The 16875-nt window shown below is 39.5% G+C and overlaps 2 protein-coding genes and 1 pseudogene across 3 annotated transcripts in view; 2 read left to right on the top strand and 1 right to left on the bottom strand.

Moving 5' to 3' along the window:
- Positions 1-266: 266 nt before the first annotated feature.
- LOC144071499 (parapinopsin-like) lies at positions 267-3774 on the top strand. Its single transcript, XM_077596685.1, has 4 exons — positions 267-611; positions 1210-1538; positions 1989-2234; positions 2722-3774. Exons 1-4 carry the CDS (start codon positions 293-295, stop codon positions 2866-2868), a joined length of 1041 nt encoding a protein of 346 aa, XP_077452811.1. The 5' UTR covers positions 267-292; the 3' UTR covers positions 2869-3774.
- Positions 3775-5486: 1712 nt separating this feature from the next.
- On the top strand, positions 5487-10495 carry LOC144071957 (tachykinin-like peptides receptor 86C; annotated as a pseudogene).
- Positions 10496-11244: 749 nt separating this feature from the next.
- The window catches only part of kcnd2 (potassium voltage-gated channel, Shal-related subfamily, member 2), a 47915-nt gene continuing 42284 nt past the window's right edge, over positions 11245-16875 (bottom strand). For both annotated transcript variants that reach the window (XM_077596874.1, XM_077596875.1), the window contains 2 exons: positions 16408-16628; positions 11245-15152 (listed from right to left, as the gene is read on the bottom strand). In XM_077596874.1, coding sequence (XP_077453000.1) covers positions 14972-15152; positions 16408-16628 — 402 coding nt within the window. In that variant the 3' untranslated portion in view covers positions 11245-14971. The remainder of the gene's footprint in view (positions 15153-16407; positions 16629-16875) is intronic.

Below are 16875 nucleotides of genomic sequence, written 5' to 3'. Positions count from 1 at the left end.
AATCAGAAGTATAAAATGAAATCACACTACACAAGTACTGTAAATGTAAATAAATCAGAGCGACCATGAAACACATTTTAGGTCTACAAGGTAGTCTTCCGAATCAGGTGTAGGCACCGCATTGTTCAATTAGGATTAAAGTTGTAGGTTTTATGTGAATTAATCCCCCACAAATCCTATCAGAATCCAATTTGTCACCATGAGCATAAAAGTCAAATGCATGGAAGATCAGAAATGATAAGACAAAGCAGCTTGGGTAACTGAGCGCACTTTCCACGCGGCCACTCACACCATGGACAGCAACAGCACGGCGTGGAGTTCGGAGGCCGAGGCACCCACCGTCTTCCCACGCGTGGGCTACAGCATCCTGTCCTTCCTCATGTTCATCAACACACTGCTCACTGTGTTCAACAATGGTCTGGTGATCACCGTGTCCCTGAGGAACCCCACTCTGCTGCACCCAATGAACGTGTTCATTCTGAGCCTGGCCGTTTCCGACCTAATGATCGGCCTTTGTGGCTCCCTTGTGGTCACCGTAACCAACTACTACGGATCTTTCTTTGTCGGAAGAACCGCCTGTGTCTTCCAGGGATTTGCCGTCAACTACTTTGGTGAGTAGGCACTGAAAACTTTACTTATGCAAATATGGTACAAAAGACCTTAACCTGGGACAAGGGAAAGCAGAATATAACATAAAGAGTGTCTAAATAAACTCTAAACACAACCACAGGGACTGCACTTTGTTTTATTTTGCTCAATGCCTCAGGCATTGAAAAACAATTCTCAGATTTGATTTAGGAGTAATGACGATGGAAAGGCAAAGTCTAACTGAGTTGAAGGGAACTTTGTCAGAAATTACCAAATGAAGCACAACTGTGTTCAGAAATAAATTGCTACGTTGTATGAGAAGACCCACAGTTCCAATCCCAAAGTTCCGACCTTCCTGTGTGGAGTTTGCATGTTCTCCCAGGGCTTGTGTGGGTTTTCCCCGGGTACTCTGGTTTCTCATTCTAAATTCCCCCTTGGTATGAGTGTGAGGGTGAATTGTTCTTTATCTCATTGTGCCCTGCAGTTGGCTGCCACCAAATTCCCCCGCCTGGTGCCCATAGTTGGCTGGGATAAGCACCGCCTGTGACCCTTGCGAGGATTAATGATATAGAAAATGAATAAATGCATATTACTAGACAAGGTGTCTACTTCCCTCCCCAGGCCTGGTGTCGCTATGTACATTGACCCTGCTTTCGTACGAGCGCTACAATGTGGTGTGCAAACCGAGCGTCCGTTGCAAGCTGAGCATGAGACGCAGCGCCACGGGGCTCATTTTCGTCTGGCTTTCCTGCTTATTCTGGGCCGTGATGCCTCTGTTTGGATGGAGCGGATACCAGCCAGAGGGTGTACAGACGTCTTGCTCTTTGGCCTGGGAAGAAAGGTCGTGGAGCAACTACAGCTATCTCATTCTCTACACGCTGGTGTGCTTCCTATTTCCAGTAACTGTCATTATCTACTGCTACTCCAAAGTGCTCACGGCTTTGCGCAAGGTACCTTACATGCCGGTCTAAATGAGAAGAATTGATACTTGTGCATTATTAGAGTTTGTTAAGCATAGACGTTGTTATTGTGATATTGTCCTCGATTTCACTTTCAATGCTAACTGGGAAATCTAGCAGTGAATCTGTTTTAAATTCCCTGTAAAGTCAAAATGGGTATCTTTAAAAAAATTAGTTGATTCTATTTACAATTTTTAGATCACTATCATTGAATATTATGCATAATTCTATTCCTAGTTTTAAACATGTATACATTGGATGTTGCTTTAAGTAGATGATCAATACTTTAAAATGATTAATAATTTTACAAAATAATAATACTTAAAAAATTTAAAAATTGTCATTAATTACGAAAACTTTTCTGTACTTTTTAGTAGCTGTCCTCTGTTTTAATCACTGTCCCTCAAAGGGTTCATACGAACCACAGTATTTTCTTCTCAGTTGAACAAAAGTGTGGAGCTGCAGGTTGGCCATTCTTTGCAAAAGGAGACGGACCACGCTGTCAAGATGGTCCTGGCTATGACTGTGGCTTTCTTCATTTGCTGGCTGCCCTATACTGCTCTGTCTGTGGTGGTGGTGGTACAACCGCAGCTTCACATTCCCCCTCTACTGGCCACCATGCCCATGTATTTCGCAAAGACCAGCCCTGTGTACAACCCTATCATTTACTTTCTGTCCAACCAGCAGGTAAGACTAGTTTTAGAAATAACATATTTATTTCAATATTATATATATATATATATATATATATAATATTGAAATAAATTAGAGAATGGTTTCATTTTTCTTAAGCAGCCATATTTCATTTGAACTTTCTCCGTGTCATTGAATGAACCAATAACTGCTCAAGTAGAATTGTTTTTTAAAGGGTATTCTCCTTCATATTCTTCACACATGACAATTCAAACAGGAAGTCAACAGATTTTATCAGTATTTTGTAACAAGAAAGTCACAGTTATATAGCATAGAAATTGGATGGGATTTTCTCTGGATCTATCACTTGTGATTTTTTCTCTCCAAAAATGTATAATGAAAAGCATTTATCAATGTCAAAAAAAAAAAAAATTGGAGCCCCAAACGCTGTAAATTTGTGTAGGTGCTCTTTTCCTGCTAAGTCGCAATTCCACCGACTGGGCTGGTTTCCACATGATAATTGTTTTGATCGTCCCCTCAGTTTCGAGACGCCACCCTAGAGATGCTGTCTTGCGGCCGCTATATCCCCCGCGGGACCGCCCCCGTGGTCAGCATCAGCATGCGGCCCTTGAACACGAGGAGCTGCTCCAACAGGATGAACAGACCCAACAAGGTGCTACCTCTGTGACAAACCCCTCCCCAGGTAGCCTCACAACAGAAATGCTGAGAGACCACCACAGACGCCTTCAACACCTCAGTGGTCTGGACAGGGAGAATGACAGCTGAGAGGCAGAAGGAGGACAAAGGAAGAAAGAGGAGTCCTTCTGCTGCACACCAATGCAATCCAAGACAGGCTGAGTGTTGTTTTCCTCAGTTCATCTGGTCAGTGATTGTTTCTGTCAAACCGTGATGGCTATAATGGGCCATTTAATTAGGTACAGTGACACTCATTAAGATGAACAAAAAATCTTGACTTTACAAAGATAAATAGTGCTAGGTGATGATTTTTGTAAGCATAATTATACCAATAGTGGTACCATGACTGTGGCTTAATTAACTGGTAGCCATCTTGCATCAGTACATTGCTTTGTTGTAAACTCCTGCGGATGAATGAATTTCTCTACTAAAATATTCCGTTACCTCACTGAATTTTTAATGGTTTGTAAACATATATATTGAAATTAATGGATATCGAATTGAATGACTAATTCATAGTATCTAGTAAATTTACTGCATCTTTGTACAGATACTGTATTTGAACATGCATAGCACAGAACTGTGTATTACACTCAAAAATTCCCCTTCAAAAAATTCCTTTTGTATATATTGGATTTTGTAGACTATAAATCGCACTTTTTTTTAGTTTGTCTGGGCCTGTGACTTCTATTCAAGTGTGTCTAAGACACCTCCTATGTGTCTTATTATTGCACTCTGATCGCCAACATTGAAATTAAAATGTATAAAATTATAAAGACATAAATTGAGCTCATCTAGTGTTATTTTTGTACGTGTGTGTTAGGTGTGCGGCTTCGAGCTCGACATCTTTGTTGAAATGGGTTGTCCAAATTGTCTGCTCGGTGTGTTTTGTGGCCCACAGAAGCCCCTTGTGAGTGTATTCATTCTGTGCATTGGTAACTCTGTTTCTTCAATAAATAGCCTGTTCTAAAAAGAAAAAAATGCCAATTCTTACATACTACTCTTCTTACTCTGCGTGACATTTGTGACTAATGTGTCCAGTACAACATTTTGGAATGGTCAAGAAGAAATATTAAATTGTATTGATGTAATCCCAGATTTGCTGTTGAGTCGGTAATCTTGGCGTCCAAAGCAAAGAGCATTTCACACTTTATCGGCAAACAGGATTATGCAATGTCTTGCCTTAATCCTCCAGCTCGGCTTGCCTTCAGTACTTCGATCCGTTCAACAAGCCCCATCTGGCCAAGCTTCTCACCTTCGGCTGGCCAAATGGGATAGGCAGCTGTTAGCTGGCTTTGCGATTAAGAGTGCAGCAAAAATCCTTTTTATTGGGTGAATGAAAGTGCAGCAGTACAGTAAAATCGACTTTATGATGACCAGGTGTGTATTTGAAAGAGTGTTTAGTTTCTACTTAGAAATAATCATTCTAAAACCAATTCATCCTTCTACCCACAATCTACCATCTGGCCAGCCCCCCATCTTTCCTTCTGTGCATCTCTCCATCCATTTGGGCATCCTTCCCCCTTTGCATCAATCATTTATATTATATATCCATCCAACCATAAATTCATGCATTTTTCCATACACTCATCTGTTTGAATGTATATAAGCCATTAATGTTTTACATTATTAGCCTTGCTTCTGCCTATATGATTTATTCATTGATCTTTACATAAATCTTCATATTCATCCATCTATTCCTCTAAAACTATGGCCAACTGCCCAGTTTTTATTGGCACGCAGTAAATGAGGAAAATATCATTGATTATGGCCTGCACAAGTATCTTAAATTCAGTCTACACTTCTCAATTAGATGGAGCCAGTCACTTAAACACACTTCTCCATTAAACCTAGAAGTGTTCTAATAATTTATAATTAATAAAATAAATATTTATACTTAATTCATTTCCATTTAATCTTTGCAGCTATTACTGAGTCATGATGTCTTACTAGCATTGACGGTGATAGAGGTTCAATCCATTTTGACTGGGTAAACTGATAGCGATGGTTCGATCCTTCCCATCCCTCAGTTAAATTGGATTGGACGTATATCGCTGTCAATGGCAGCCAACGAATTAACACTTAAAATAGATTCTACTAACATTTTTCTACCTGATTTTGATCATAAATTTAACAAAGAAAGCAGAAAGATTCATTTTGTAATCACCGTAGACCTATATACATATTTTACCTGTAATTATTCATAGAATACATTGTTATTTCACGTATTATAACCAAAAGTTAGGTGTTTTTTCCATAAAGAAGCCAAAGATGTTCCTTGAAAATTAATAGGCTAGAGCAAATCCTCAGAAGGTCAATATATATCCAGTATGCACTTAGCGTAGGTTAACTACACTGCGCTTGAATAAGCAATATACCTGATTTGTATATGCAGGAGATCCCCCTGGACCACTGCAGCCTTTTATTAAGCTTGAATAATGGTGTAATATTTTTTTTAATGCTGGAAAAGGGGAAATGTCTTAAGATTGATTATATAGAACTACTTTTGAATAAACTTTTTTTGTTCTTTCAACTATCCTTTGCATTTAATTGACGATAACGCGATAAAGTCCCATGGCGTTATAGGGATGATAATGAATAGGGGTGGACATGTTGACAAAATTTTCCAAGAAGCAGGTGAGCATGATGCCAAGCTTCTCTTTGCCGAGACAGGAAAATTAATTCTGCATGCCACACGATATCTGACTTAACATGTTGAAACTATGCCAACCAGATAATAGCAGGATCAGTGAAGAAAGTGTCCAGACGATCTTTCAAGCAAAGGAGCCTGCAGACGTGGACCAATGCTCAGGTGGTCAACCTGGCGGCTGTGGACATGCTTCGATGCGTCTGTGACTGTCCCATACTCCTCGTCATTCTGTTGCTTGATAGTTGGCCAAGTGCCGGCACTCATCACAACTTGTGCGACGTCCAGGTGGCTAAGTTTTGTTCTCTGATGGTCTGACAGGTTGTTGGTTGGTCTGCCTATCTGTTTTGACTGTCCAACTCTCTATGCATCTATCTTTATTTCATAATTTTAACTGTCTATCCATTCTTGCTCTTTTCTTTCTCTCTCTTCTTTGTCCTTGCATAATATTGCATTTTAGATTATTTGTCACCCATCCATCTATCTATTCACTTAAAAGCACTACGACTCATGGTTTGTTTTTGTATGTGTTCTGGTTTGGGTTTATTCCTGTTGCTCCCCTGTCTTGTTTTATGATGTGGTTTGATTTCATTCCCGTTCCTCCCTTTCTGTTTTTTTATGATTCTCAATTCATGTCACCTGCCATTGTTCTGCTCCTTCTGTGTCAGGCCAATCAGCTTGTGAAGAATCACTCCCGATGCCCTCAAGTCGATTGCCTGAGCACTTTAGTGGCTGGGATGAGCTATCAGACAATCACTTGCACGCTCTCAAACTCCGCCCAAATTGCCCTTGTCAGGAACCAACACTGTCTCAAATCCATTCCTCATTCCCATTGTATCTATGTATCCATTTATCTATCTATGTGTTGCCCTCCCAGCTGTTCATTCATTTACCTATTCAGCATCCATCAACCCATCCATTTGTCTATCCATTCATCAGTCTAACTCCATCATCAATTGACCCATCCTTCCCTTCTTCTATTATATCTATTCATCAAACTATTCGTTAGTTTATCTATCCACCATCATTCTTATAATCGGTTCAGCCTTTTGGTCATCCATTCACACATTCAAATCAAATCAAATCAAAAGCCTTTATTGTCATCATACACAGCTGCGTATAACAAAATTGGTGGTGCTACTCCACAAAGTGTGTTTTCCCAGTTATAAAAAACATAAATAGTAATATAAAAGTAAAAAAAGTCAAATCTCGGCTAGGTGAATTCTAAAATATTGCACAGTCTAAGATATTGCACATTGCACATTCTTCTACTATGTAGCTTTTCTCTTGTCCATTTATCCAGCTCTGATACATATTTCCTTCTGTCCAGTTCAAGTGGCCTCATTTTCCTTTGCCTGCAGCGTGGAGCTCTCCACATTGGCATGCATTAGTGCTGAGAAATATCTGGGTGTAGCTCGGCCCTTCCAGAGAAATGTGAAAAGGTGGCGAATCACCATATCAATCTCCCTCACATGGCTCTCGGCTTTTGGGGTAGCCTTCTTGAGCCTGACCTATGCCAATGCACATGAGGTGCAACGGTTTGGCAAAAACACAAACGTCTTTATATGACACCTTTGGGATTTACATCTTGCTTCCTCTGTGGGCAACTTGCTTTGGCCTCATCATTGTGTTCTATCTTCAGGGTTGTCCGTGTGCGCAATTGTAAAATATTTGACAAAGGCATCTTCCCTATTTCAAATAAAAACAACAACTGAGGAGACAGTAGGAGACGGACTCGAGAAGTCTTATACTGCCCAGGTACAACAAAGTGAAGCCAAATCCCCCAGGGAAGACTACTCAAATTCGGTTCCACTGGCCCCAACAACATTGACGAGGTATGCTGTTGAAGCTTTTTTTTGTTTCACAGCACTATGTTATATGTGTTTGCCTTTTGAAAAATTGGCCTCTCCCATGTTTTGGAGGTAGTTTTGTTGTTGGTGGTGACCTTTTCTTCCTTCTTCTCAACTCCCAAAAACATGCATGCTAAGCTGACTGAACACTCCAAATTGTCCCTAGATGATGAGTAGGAATCATTATTCGTCTAATTGTGCCCTGCAATTGGCTGGCAACCAATTGCCTATGTTAATCGGGCTCGACTCCAGCACCCCTGCCATCTGTGTGAAGATAAGTGGTATGGAAAATGAATAAATTGATAATCATGAACAGCCCATTTAATCCAAATCTAGACAAAGCTTGTGCTCCATCTGATGACAATTGATTTCTCTTAACTCAGAATGGTGGTTCTGTCCGACTTTGTCACCCTTAGATTTTATCAACCAGAATCCATGCATGCCCTGATAACGAACACACCCAACATTCTAATGAGTTGATATTGATTGGTACATACTGCTTTTTATGCACACCGTGCATGTTATGCGCCAGTTTTGATGTGGGCCACAAACAACCTTGTGATAATTGTATGTATATACCAAATTGTGAAAAGTATTTAACTCTTTTAGCTGACATTGTATGGCAATGTACAGAAAATGATTCAATGATTGTCTTTTGCATTAGGGATGGAAAAATCTTGAACGAAAATAATCTCGGTGCCACACATGAATCCATTGTGGTGCTAGCTACTCAGAAAGCTGATAAAACTAGCAAATAGAACCACCAAATGGATACAAAGGGGCCTCTGTTAAAAGCCTAACCCCAGAGCCAGGTGAACAGCTGGTCAAACGCGACATGGAAAAGCCATTCGCCTGGCGGGTGACACATGACAAAGTACCTTGTGAAGTGAAAGGAGCAAGTCTTCATGTTCTTGCCTCGATGCATGTGACCAATCCTGTTTCGCCAGTGGTAAAAGGATCGCCACTGGCGGTGGAAAGGCCAAACATACATGGTTCGGTTTGCATTCTGCCGTCCAATGCCAGCAGGGAAAGAAAAAGTCGGAACAAGGAGAGCAAGATGGCTAAACGGGCAGATTATATAATCACCTTCCTCGTTTTATGGCTGCCACTAGTTACCACCATACTCATCAATTGTACACAGGAACAGGAACACCCAAGTCATCTGTCCACCTAACTATCTGTCTATCTGTCTCTTTCTTTCTTTCATCCACTTAAACTTCTTTTCTTCACTGTCTTTTCTTTCATACCTTTGTTTATCAAGTCATTACTTCCCTAATAGCTCAGTAGCATTCATCTTGTCTTCTTTTTTTAACTAGGATTTCAAATTTCTTTAGTTCAAACAGTCTTGTTTTTCTGTGTGTGTGTGTGTGTGTGTGTGTGTGTGTGTGTGTGTGTGTGTGTGTGTGTGTGTTTGGGGGTCAGGTTCTCTTTCCTGCCTTTGTAAGAACTGTCAGGCAGGACAAATGCATGATGACTACAAAAAGATCTAAAAATGGAATCATGCTTCTATTTGTCCTTCCACCAATTTGTTTTCCACCCATTTTTTCTTTTGTTCATCCATCCAGCCATCTATCAATCCATTCATTCATCCATCATGTGTCACTGGGGTGCAAATCACATTTCTGATGAAATGCAAGGGCCATTCAAAAATGAACCTCTATGTTCTTTGATAATGCACTCCAAATTCAAGTTTGTTGGCACTATAATCGACGAAAGACAGAAATTTGACGTGAATTTGATATGCTTTGTAAATAAAAGATCAGTATCGATTGCATTGCTTGAGGAATCTTGCTAAGTTCCAGGTAAGCAAACGTGCAATGAGAATGTCCATTCATCTCCTTCTCCATGCTTTGTTTGGATGGAAATATTGCTATAAAGGACAAGAACTCCCTAAGAGAGTGTGCACTGCTACCAAGGCAGCTGGGGAGAATTCTAATGGCCTCGTTCATGTTTTTAATACCCAGATGCTTAAAAAAATTGCCAACCATTTGAAGAGATGAGACTTTTCCCTCAAATTAGGAAGACAAGCTTCTTCCTTTGGGTCTTTGCCTAACTGTTAACCCAGCTAGTAAACAAAAACGATACACTTTACTTAGTGCCTCTCTCCACCTGGGCTATTAACACACTAATACTAAGAGGTGGCAGTCTGCTTTTCTTGTCGCTGTAAGCTGTGCACCTATATATTTTATTTTATTTATAATAATAATAATAATAATCGGACATAATAATCCGACATAGGCCCTGTCGTCATCGTCAACAACAAAAAGCCTACTTGTCATCACACCCAGAATTTGCGTATGACGAAATTGGTGGTGCTTCTCCATAAGCTGCGTTAACTCGGCAAAAGACCTAAATAAGTGATAGTTACGGACTTGTAATTTGGCATTCTGCTGTTATGGATACAGGTCACTTACCTCTCACTGTCTTTCACTTACCTTCAGTCAGCTAGTAGGAGGCAGATCACCACCCAAACATCTTTTCATATTACCTCAGAAGGGAATGTGTGTTGTGTTACCGCAAATTTAGAGTTCTGATGGATGTGGGGAAAAAACTGTCCTTAAGCCTATTTGTCCGTACTTTGTGGGACCTATAGCGTCTGCCAGAGGGCAGCAGCTGGAACAGATTGTGACCAGGGTGGTAAGGGTGGTTATTGTTAACATGTTGACCAATTATGATTTGTCTACTTTGCTTCATTTGATCTAATTCATTCTATTTCTTCCTTTTTCTCTCAAATTCTCTATTCTAAAATTCTATTTGGATTTATCACAGAATCTGTACATATAACGTCCGTCCACGAAACGTCCGGGTACCATTTTGACCAGAAGTATGTCAGCTCACACTTTCATGTGTTTGAGTAATTGTTTTGTATTTATATCATTTTTTTGAGTTGCAGATAGTACTAATATTGTCCCTTAAAAATAAAAGATGCGTTGCTGAGAGCTTTGTATTCTTGCATGTTTCAGAGTGCTACAATGCAAGAAGTGGAGATCATGTCAGTATCCATCGCCTGCATCACATCATTGAGTAACCCAATAATGTATGCCACAGTCAACCTTCACTTCCGCATCGAGTTTTATCAGCTTAAAACCATGCTCACATTCCCTGCACTCTGCCGTTAATGTTTGTCTTGCCATCCATCAAATGCCAGTTCAATTAGTTCCGGAGCATTCTGGAGTAGGAGGCCCATTAAATGTGATCTAATATGCCTGCGCTTTGCATTGTATGTGTGTGTGTGTCTGTGTGTGTATGCGAGTGGACGGGGGAATTGAATCTACCGGGAGTCAGATAATAAGCTCTGCAGGAGTACATACATCCAGAGAGCCTGTGGTTGCGACCACCCGCTAGGCTCTTCAGGTTCAGACATGTCCTTCAGTACTTGAGCCATTATTGCCATAACTGGTTATAATAACGTGCTCTTGCATGCATTAACCTTCATTGCATTGTTTTTTTTTCTTGTCTCTCAGCTGGGCCACTTTTAATCAAATACTTTTATCTGCTATTAAATATTCATGCATGTATATTTTTCCTCGGTGATGATCATCCCTTTTTTGCTAACAATATATATTTTTACAATGTTTCAACAAAAAGCAGGGGGCTCTTTTATTGCTTAAAATAGGACCACATATACCTCAATTTTTTTGTGTTTTTTAAAATTAGTTTTTTTAAAGTATTTTAATGAATTTAACATGTTTTCCAGAAAGTATGAGCCAAAAATACCAAATATGCTTCTTTATAATTTACCAAAAACAGAAATATTTCTAAATATTTCACCCCCCCCCCGTAAATCCAGTACGGTGCATTTGTGACGTACAGTTCAGTTTTTATTGTTAAAGTACAATACATAACCATTTTGATTTTTTGTTTCCAAAAATATAAGTAGGAACAATTTTTATTTAACTTTTATGTGCAGTTCATTCACAAATATTCACATTTCAAATTACGTCAATTTTTTTTCAGGGGCAAATGGGGACACTCCGTACAGTTGATCATTGACAATAGTCTTGTTTTTCTTTCAAAGCAAAAAGTGTTGCAAAATTTTACATCCGAACACAGACGCGTGCGTACACGTTCACACACAAATATTCACGCACACAGGCCTCATTGCGTTGTTCCCTTTTACAGACAAGCCACCTACAGGAAGCAGAGACAAACTTTAATAGAACAGAATTTTGCAATGACAGCATGCAAATCCTTATTTCAACCAGCCAACAGTCAGAAATAGAACGCCAACCACTGTCCAAACCAAACTAAAGCTAGAAATAAAGGGACCCAATGTCCCGATCCATCAAGTCCTGGAGGTATTTACAATATGAAAACTGTACAAAATGGGCCTTAAACACAGTGAAATCTACCCAGTCATGACAAGTCATAAAAGATACTTTTACCAACTCATTCCAGCTGGTCGCAAAGTAACCGCACGAGAGGTAAATGTCGCATATTTTTTTACAATGTGTGTCCTTATTTAGTGAAGAGGATTTCCCATGTTCACTTGCACATTTTCCACAAAAAAGATATCGGGATGCCTATCGGAACTGGACACCCACAAGTCTGTGTTGTTTATTTCCATTCCAGGATGGACTTTCTGTGAATTTACAAGAGTGGTGCTGAGGCGTGGCGCTCCAATGTGGAAGCAGGAAGGATGGAATGCAGTAGTGCCATAACTTGCCAGGTTACAGTAAAACCCATTTTATAGGGAGCAGGGGGAGTACCAGAACCATTGCGATATGAAAACCATATGAAAAAAAAACCAGTAGCATAAATGTAAAGATACTTCTAACCACTATGGGTCATGTTCTGCTGCTGGCATGCTTGAGGTTTTCCATTTTTCCAGAGCCCAGGTCTGTTGCAGTGGGCGGACCTTCCTGCATCACACCTGGGCTCCATCTTGTCAGCACAGCATTTAAACACAGGGCAGCCAAGAGAAGGGTGCAGACATGTTGACTTGTTTGTTGTCCATGCCAGTTTGTCATGTCGTGCCTTTGTTCTTGATATTCTTGACTAGATGCACGTTTGTCTTGTTTTTGATTCAGTGATTGTTATACGGTTACTAGTATCCTCTGTCTTGTGTAGATATTGAGTGTTTTTTGTGTTGTTGTTATAGTTATACCCTTCTCTTGTAGTGCCTTGCTCATTGTCACAGTTACTTTCAGGTTTTTATTAGATCCCCGTTGACCTTTTTGTCACAGACGCTTTTTGTTACTTTCTTTTCATGTCCGCATTTTGCGTGTGTTTTGATTTGAACAAATCTTTTAAAATGCATCCTTGGTTCAAGTCGTTACTTCCGCCTCCGCGCACTGTAAGACCATAACTCTAACAACATTTAAAGTCATTGAAAAGCACTTAACATTAGTAAATCAGACTTTTAGAGTACTGCGGTACCTAGAGCTATAAATGTTATTTCTTCTGTAACCACATGTGATGCAAACTCAAATTCATAAAACAGTACCAATTTGTCATTCTATAGAGAGATTAAAGAATGAACGCCAACAAGATCACTTGCTCGCATAGTTTGTTGAATAAAAAGCAAATTGTGCTTGCTGTGGGCTTTTAATTTTTCACTACCAGTTGGAGTTTACTGTAAAATAGCCACACAGTACAAAACAGCATTCTTAGGGAATTTATGCTTCATGGTTTTTGGAAACCCCTGTGCATTCCCATTTCTTTGACCTGACCCCTTGTTTAATTTTTCTATATATTTGTTTTTAATATCTTATATTGGGCCACTAAATCAAATACAATTCACTGTATGTTAGAAGAGCAAAATAACTTAATGCAAAAATATAATGAAAAATGCCATAGAGGGCTAATCAAGCCAAACTGATCAACATACCTTTACATGTTTCCATAATTTAACCATTCAACTGCTATCAATTTAAAACATATGGAGCAAGAACCCATACAAACATGGCAGCCAACAATACTCACAGGTGTATATCGCTTTTGTGCACTGTAAACCACGATGGAAAAATTATGAAATATTGAATAGTGTAAACTCAGATTTACAAAAAGATCTATTAACTTAAATATTGACTTTTTGATTATCCATGACTCAGACCATTTGATTAATTTAAATGCTATTTTTTTGTTTGTTTGTTAATTAAATTCAATAGCATAATTTTAGCACAACTTAATATACCTACTTGCATATGTCCAATATAAATGCATTTCCATTACTTCAAGATTTGTGCACGTGCCTCATCTTATTAAGGTCATAGTCTGGTGATGAATGTTACAAAACCATGTAATCATTTTGGATGAGCAAGGTCATGATAAGAAGCCTATGTTATTACATATTGAACCAACATTGTTCACAAAGGAAAACATGGCAATGAGAACCAATGTAGATTAGACTTCAGCAGTCGTGCACACATTGCAGGGATTTTGAAAACGAATATTCTAGTCCTCCATCAAGAAAATAGGTATCGACCTGCAAACCATCTCGTTTGTTGGAATAATATCAACACCAAGTGCATAGGTTTTATGCACATTTGATACTAATCCCACACCTTTTGGATTGTCTAACTTCTAATAAACCTCAAGAAACCTCATTAAATGCTTGCAACAGAGGCGGTGCTAATCAATATTCGCAGAGTTTGGGTCCTCTGCTTGACAAGTGTACATAGCGTGTAGGTTAGGAATATAAAGTTTATGCCCCCAAAGAGCAGGTTATGCCCCCCTTTTGAAGTTTGCTAAGACCCTTCCGGCAGTTATTTATTATTTTTTAAAATTTTCAAATCTTTGAGTTGACTAAATAAACTTGTTTGACTGAAATCAAAAGGTACATGTAGTAATTCAAACTTGTAAGCTTTTCAAAACCCAATATGCTTGAGTTTATAAACGTAAAAACTTTGAGGCATTTTTTTAGGTAAATTATCAGAGTATACGGTATGGAAATTACCATAGAAACATATGCGTTGTACTTCTGCTGTTTGTCAGTAGAGCTTAGTGCTGCGTGACATGTTTTAGCAAAACCTCATAATACGCTGAAGACCTGTCAGTAAGATGTTGGAAATTAAATGTTCCGTAACATTTTTTAGTGTGGTATTGTTTTTAGGTGGTTTAAATGAAATAAACAAGACATGACTCCACTATGTAGTATACTGAAGAACGAAACAGGGTGGTATGGAGCCAAACCGGTCTTTGTCCATTTACAGGCAGCATATGTGAAGCCTTAAAACTCAAAGATTGGAGTGCCCGTTCGTCAAGGTGCCACTGTCGTCACAAAAAAAAGTGGCTTTTGCAAGGAAGGGAATGAACTGGTGTGCTTTGTCATTAGAGGCCCGGCAAAACACAAAAAAAAAAAAACTGCAACAGACATATCCCAAAATAAAGTGTTTCTCAATATGTTTAAGCAACGATGATCACCACGCATTCCCTCGGCTGTGCTTAATGGGGCAAGATGTGCTGGTCACGTCTCGCTTACGTCATTCACGTTGACGCTTAAAAAAAAACATGCAGAGAGAGTTTGACATCAGATGACATCATCGCCCAGAAACAAATCATCTCATAATCCGTCCCGGGTTGGCAGGTTCATGCTCGCTGGTCCCATCTCCTTGAGCATGGCAGGGCGGTCGGGAGCGAGGTGTCCCGGCAGGCGTCTACAAGGCTGACACTCGCACAATGTTGCTCTGAGAGTACACCGAGGCAGTGCCGGACAAGCCATCGTTATCGGGCGAGGTCGCCACCGGGGCGGCGAGGCTAACCATGCAAGGGCTGACGTAAGCCTCGTCACATTTCAAGGGCACCGTCTCGTTCAGTTTGGCGTTCAGGCTGGAGCGGCTGCAAAATGACAAAAAACAGAAAATAGACGTAAGTGGACTAAAAAAGAACTGTTACAGTTCACAATTGGCATCATTTTCTTTTGGTATTACAGCTTATGACAAATTCGAGATAGGAGAAACTCATTTTGTTTAATGTATTCGTCAAAACAGTGATATTTGGCGGTTTTAATCCTTATCAATTTAAGGATTAACTTACTTAAATGTATTAATACTTACATTTTACCTTATTCCATTAGCTGATTTTAAAACTGGAACTTAATTTTCTATATTTCATGACTCTCAAAGCATTGTGTGCCAACAAACCCACCCATATATATATATATCTCATCTCATTACACGTTTCTGTATAGAGGGAAGACTTATGTAACAAATGGTGCATAAATAAAAGTACAAAAACATGAGTACAGAGAACAGAGTACTTGTCATTCACAGAGTGTGGTTTTGCCTGCATGTGAAAATGGAATTTCTCACATCTACTTTGCTATCTTCACATGCTGGCATTAATGAATGAGTTCACACAGCACAACTAATGGATCAACAGAAGCAGTCTGTGAAAGCCAATTATCTTACCAACTTCGTGTGTTATCAGGACATGAAAGACTTTTTTATTTCTTACACATGGAGTTATCTGCTGCACGTTGTTATCAGTGGAGTTGAAATTCAATTATATATAGATTATTTATTTTTAAGGTGTTGCATTGAATTGCAATCTATTGATCTCTGGAGCAAATGTGGTATACTGGGTGGCAAGACGTCAATGCAGAAATAAAAAATCTGTGTCAGAATACACTTCATACATAACAAAGCCATTTTACAAATCTTTGCTGTGAGTTACAGGTAATGACAACAAGCAACAATTTGGATTCACGAATATAGCAGGATGAAAAATTTGCTTAAATTAATTAAAACCACTTTTAAGTGTGGGGGAGGAAAACTATACACAGCTCTTTTTTAAATATATTTTTTTAAATTATTTTCTGTTGTTATCGACCACCAACTGATTTTTCGTAAGACAATTAACGGCAACTGATTTCGTGCCCAGAGAAAATGCCCATGTGATCTAGACCACTTTGTATGTAAGAAAAGAAAGTAAGAAATCAACGACAGTAGACTTCTATGGGCCTCCTGCTATATTTGTGTGCACAAAACAAAAACAGGTGGGCCTAGTTGACAATCTCACACCGATGGTCCACCAACACAACTGTGCAGCCTGATGAATAAGGATGAGTACAATAATGAAGAGCAGGTCCTACCTGTTGGCCATGGGCCTCTCTCGGATTTGGATGGTGCTCAGCTCCTGGTTGTTTGTGCTTGGCAAGCTGAAGCTGTTCTTCTTCCTGTGGCGCCGGGAACAGCACGAGCCCAGGCCATGCGGCGAGGACGACAGCGAGGAGGAGCGGGAGCCCGACTTTTTGATCACTGAAATCTCCATGCAGTTAGCTTGGAATGTCTGTTCGTCCACAAACTCGTGATTCTGGAAGAAATGGAATCACTGTGATCAATTCAGACAACGAAGGCTTAACAGGAAGAATGTACTCATATTCTGTTCTTAGTAATGTTTTAATTGTATCACATTCGAGCTTTAAAAATAAAAAAAACGATGCTATTGGGGCTCCAGCACCCCCACGACCCGTGTGAGGATAAGAGGCACAGAATATGAATGAATGGAAATAAAAACATAATTCACGTTGTTCCGAATCCCAATGCAACTTTGTGTTACC

The sequence above is a fragment of the Stigmatopora argus genome, chromosome 3 (assembly GCF_051989625.1).
Source record: "Stigmatopora argus isolate UIUO_Sarg chromosome 3, RoL_Sarg_1.0, whole genome shotgun sequence".
NCBI classification, from domain to species: domain Eukaryota; kingdom Metazoa; phylum Chordata; class Actinopteri; order Syngnathiformes; family Syngnathidae; genus Stigmatopora; species Stigmatopora argus.
Note: the sequence above shows the minus strand (reverse complement) of the source record. Positions and strands in the feature narration are given on the sequence as shown.

Coding starts and splice junctions, on each gene's coding strand:
- LOC144071499 (XM_077596685.1), top strand. CDS start 293: ATGGACAGCAACAGCACGGCGTGGAGTTCGGAGGCCGAGGCACCCACC. Junction 612..1,209: donor ATTTGCCGTCAACTACTTTG/GTGAGTAGGCAC, acceptor TTCCCTCCCCAG/GCCTGGTGTCGCTATGTACA. Junction 1,539..1,988: donor TGCTCACGGCTTTGCGCAAG/GTACCTTACATG, acceptor TTTTCTTCTCAG/TTGAACAAAAGTGTGGAGCT.